The 4,856-nt window shown below is 29.6% G+C and overlaps 1 protein-coding gene across 1 annotated transcript; it reads right to left on the bottom strand.

Annotated features, from left to right (window-relative positions):
- Positions 1-2,892: 2,892 nt before the first annotated feature.
- LOC113870397 (transcription factor MYB106-like) lies at positions 2,893-4,092 on the bottom strand. The gene is made up of 3 exons (XM_027506989.1): positions 3,960-4,092; positions 3,670-3,799; positions 2,893-3,550 (listed from the first exon to the last, which is right to left on the bottom strand). Exons 1-3 carry the CDS (start codon positions 4,090-4,092, stop codon positions 2,893-2,895), a joined length of 921 nt encoding a protein of 306 aa, XP_027362790.1.
- Positions 4,093-4,856: the final 764 nt, after the last annotated feature.

The raw sequence follows: 4,856 nt of genomic DNA, 5'->3' as shown, positions 1-4,856 counted from the left end.
TGTGAATGTTGGATTGATACCATGTAACAAGACCCTTATATTTTTTACATTAATCCATTCAACTGTTAAATTTTTTTATACCATTTATATTATATATATATATATATATATCAAATTTAATATTATTTGAATATTTGTGAATATATTATCTAAAAATTAATATTTATTAATTAAAAATATATTACACGTTAGAATAAAGTAATGTGAAAAATGTCTATTTATTTTATTTTTACATAAAATTTTATAAGATTAATCTACTTGAGAATTTTTTTAAAATTAATAGTTAAATTTGTTAATAGTGCATTGTTTTGCCCAAAATTGATTATAGGTTAGATTTGTTGAGGCAAAAGTGGGAGATTAAGATTCCTTCGTCGAATCTTTTAACATTGTTGTATTGTCTTAGGCCGTTTTGGGCTTTCTCTTTGTTACTCTGCAATCTATGGACCCAAAAGAATTCAGAAATACCAGGGCCATGTCCACTCGACTGGGCCGTACAACATAATCCAAAGTCATTTAAAATTAAAATGCAGTTAATATTGGAAGCTAGGAATTTTCAAAGAAAATTTCACCATTCATCATGAAAATTGCTCCATTAAAGATTGATTTAAGTGATATATACTTTAATTTTTTCAAGAAAAAATACGAGTTCAAATTTTATGAATAAAAAAATTATAATAATGGAGTTAATTTAATCATGCTATAAATGTTTTTGACCCCAAAGAAATTATCTTTTATATAAAAAAAATTACATGCAATCTATGAATGTATTTGGTGAGATATTTTAGTTAGTTGAAAGCTTATTTTACTAATTGAAAAACTTGTTCTAACAAAATCAATATTGTTTGTAAAACAGATGAAATGGGTAACACTTATCACTACTCATACTAGCATTTTTTATTTTTAACCACTAGCCAAAAGTGATTTTACTATTTTTGTTCCTATTATTTTTACATTTTTTTTATTCATTCAGTTTCTTAAACCCTACTTTCTTTACTCTTGTTACATTGAAAATAAAAAATAAATATCACAAATAATTAAAAAATAAATAAATGTCACAACATTCATTATTTTAAAAATAATAAATTAGGAGTGTCTTGAGAGGGATTTAACGAAGTCATTAAATTTTTTTATAATAAAATATTTAAAAAAGAGTAAAATTAAAATTTTATTATCCTAATTTAAAAATGATAAATAATTTTGAATAAATTAAGATATACAAATTATAATTTTTAAAAATATATAATTATTAAATTTCAAATTTTGGTCTGTTTAATTATAATGCTTTTATTTATCATTTATATTTATCAGCTAGTTTAATAATTAATTTTACTAAAAAATTAACACACACACACACATTTTGTAATTTTGCAATATGGAAATATTTATTATTTTAAATGATTTAAAACGTTTGGATAATGATTGATTGAAATTAAGTAAGAACTAATATAAGTTTCTTGTGTCTCCTCTCAAAGTAGTGCCCTCTTCTTCCGAAGAAAACAAATTGCCAAACCAACTTTTATTGAAAATGCATTGAACTTGGCACTACAAATGTACCTTCTCCAACCATCTCTTAAACCCGACTCACGTCTTACGTTGTATCTGTGTACTGCTACAGTCTTTAATGCACCTTCAATTTATGGCATTGTACGATCAAATTAAAAGTCATGTTTAGATGGGAGAGAACTTGGGGGAAAAAAGGAAATATATAAATATTAAAGTATGCAAAGATAACAAATAACTTTTTTATTTGATTTAAGAAAAATAGTCTGTAAATATTCATTTTTCATTGTAAAGAAAAATACGTATATATAGAAATAGATTTTAATGACAAAAACAAGAGGAAAATAATAATTTCAAATTCATTTTCAGCGAATGACAGATTTCAAAGGTGGATCGAATCATCATATTTTTACAGTTATTAAATTTCTCAACCCAATATGTTTATGTTTCAAATTTCTTACACTGAATTACTGACAACGAGTTAAATGCATAACTGGATGCTTTGATGCAATTCAATGTTTTTGTCCACGGATCCGTTGTTTTCCCACCTTCAGTAAATGAAAATCAACTTATTATATTTAGTATAAAATGATGATATTTTAATCCGAAAATAGGAAAATCTCTATCCATATTTACAATTTATTAAATATAAGAGCACACTTTATTCTAATGGACGCATTCCTTGATGATCGTAATTAATTTATTTTGTTTTGAATAATTTTAAATTTTTGTAACCTTTTTTTGTTAGTTATTAAAAAAATATTTATCCTCTCTTTTCTTCTCTTGTAAAACAGACCTTAAAATTAATAAAAGAAAAAGTCTCAACTCATGTCCCGCCACCTTGACTCGCAATTTTCAAATTTCATTTAATTTATTTGACCTCAGAATTATAGAAAGAAAGAATAGGTTTGTTTTGGACGGTACGTGTTGCGTCTTAATGTTTCATCCAACGACTGCATCCAAAGAATATCAGAGTCTGATGACATTGGTGGTGTTCTACGAAATGACGAAGGTACAAATAAAAAAGTAATCATATAAACATAAGTTTTGTTATTTTAAGAAAAGAATTGCTAGAAGATCGAAAAAGTTTCTGCACCAAGCAACTTTTATATAGAACATAAGAGTATCATTCAGTGCAACTTCAGTTCAACATACATAGATGTAGTGGATTGGCTATATAGACAGATAACAAGCAATAAATCACTTTCATCACATGGAATTCATAAATTAAGGCCCGAAGGACTCCATAGGAAGGAATTGTTTTTTGGCCTTTCAAATATATATAATCTCAGGGCCTTGGCCTAACCTTCATGGAATAATTCCCTTGATCCATTTTCCAGTAATGGAAAGTTGGCATCCAAATTGAAGTCATCATATCTACCAAAAGATTCATTAATTACACCTCCCAATGCAGTCACCGTCAAACAAATCTGGAATACTCTCACATTTTCGTTCTCTAAATGCTTCCACAGCCACCATAATGTCATCATCTTGCAAATATGACACATAATTTTGAGTTAGACTATTATTATTTTGTATCTTAACATCACAATCACCCTTGTATGAGAATGAACCTTCTTTGAATTTCCATTCATTGGAAGAGAGTGAAGAAACCGGAAAGCTCAACATGGAAACAGGCGAGTGAAGGACACCAACATGATCTGTGGCAAGCATGAGGGCAAACATGTGATACATTGTGTTGTTGTGTTTGGTTGATGGTGAATTTGATGAAGGGTAAGGTTGAGTTGGGATTTTGCTTATCGTTAACCGAGGAAGATGGAAGGAGGAGCTAGATCCAAGTTGGAAAATGGATCCTCTGGCTTCATATTCTACTCCAACACTCTCCCATTGAGCCACGTGGCAAATATTATTGGTGTCCTTGAACTGATGAACACCACCATAGGCTTCTTCACACGTGTTGGATTTTATTGCTTTGTGGGTTTTGGGATCTATGCCCATTCTCATGAGTCTTTTCTTGATGTTGGTGTTCCAATAGTTCTTGATCTCATTGTCTGTTCTTTTGGGAAGGTGAGCTGCTATGATTGACCATCTACGCAATATATATAATATAATTAGTGTATTTATAAACATATATAAAATAAGAACTTATAATACATATATGATTAACCATTTTAACAATAGAAAAATCACAAAGCGAAAAGAAAGCACCTATTTCCTAGTAGAGCATGGAGTTGAATAATGGTTCGATCTTCTTCCATGCTGAAGTTTCCTCGTTTTATATCGGGTTTGAGGTAGTTCATCCATCTTAGCCTGCAACTCTTTCCACATCTTTGAAGACCTAAACCCAAACACACACATATATAATATGTATGCATATATCGTTATAAATATATTGGGAAACTTGATTTTCCCCGATCGATTAAATATATTAGTTGACGACAAAAAAAAGAAAGATGGTATTTATATGTAATCAAGTATACAAATTGAAGTTGTATTACCCGCTTTGGCAGGTACTGAACGCCAGTTTCCATGGCCATGTTTTTCAACACTAGCCACAAGCTTCTTGTCTTCTTCTGGAGTCCATGGTCCTTTCTTCAACCCTACCTTCTCACAACCCGGTGTCCTCCCCATTTTCAATGACAATATCATATAAGGAATTCTAAACTAGACCTTGTGCTTGTTCCGATTCTGATAAAGCATAGTGTAAAAGTAACCCTATATACACACACACAGAGAGAGAGAGGATGAATATGAAACTAGAAGCTTCCGTAATTAATTTGTAGGTCCTAAGTTCAAATTACCTTAATTATATCTTCTTGTCGTAAGAAAAAAATAAAGAAAATATATTATATTATAATAATTAATTTGTCCTTATTCCACAGTGCGCTAAATAACTAGTTTGAAAGAAAATTTTCAAATCGGATATGAAAAGTGAAAACCTTGCTTGCCATATTTATCTGTCACCATTAGGTCAGGATTGAAGTGGCGGGTCTCAAGGGGCACCATCTGAAAGGCTTGGTATGTAATAGATCCTGTATAGCTTTTGGTTTGAAATTATTTTGTGTTCGTAATTAAGCTTAAGATTTAATCCAGTTGAGCATTTTCTTAGGTTTACCTCTGTTTACTTCGTTTTTAGTAAGAATTAATACTTCGGTTTTAGAAAAACAAATCTATAGTTTTACCCGTTAAAACTGAAACCAATGCCTCCTCAAAATCAAGGAGTGTATCCCCGTTGATCATTGCACCAGTCCTTGTTGGTTTTCAAATAATATAAATAAGAATGGTCATTTTCAACAATATTTTAGACAAAATACGACTGAAATTTATCAATATTTTATCATTTTCGCTTTCTCATTGAAAATCAAGCATAATTAATATAAGAGAAATATTAAATA

Source organism: Abrus precatorius, unplaced genomic scaffold (assembly GCF_003935025.1).
Source record: "Abrus precatorius isolate BTA unplaced genomic scaffold, Abrus_2018 Scaffold6, whole genome shotgun sequence".
Lineage (NCBI taxonomy): Eukaryota > Viridiplantae > Streptophyta > Magnoliopsida > Fabales > Fabaceae > Abrus > Abrus precatorius.
This window is presented reverse-complemented; position numbering and strand designations above follow the sequence as displayed.

Coding starts and splice junctions, on each gene's coding strand:
- LOC113870397 (XM_027506989.1), bottom strand. CDS start 4,092: ATGGGGAGGACACCGGGTTGTGAGAAGGTAGGGTTGAAGAAAGGACCA. Junction 3,800..3,959: donor TTCAGTACCTGCCAAAGCGG/GTAATACAACTT, acceptor GTTTGGGTTTAG/GTCTTCAAAGATGTGGAAAG. Junction 3,551..3,669: donor CATGCTCTACTAGGAAATAG/GTGCTTTCTTTT, acceptor TATATTGCGTAG/ATGGTCAATCATAGCAGCTC.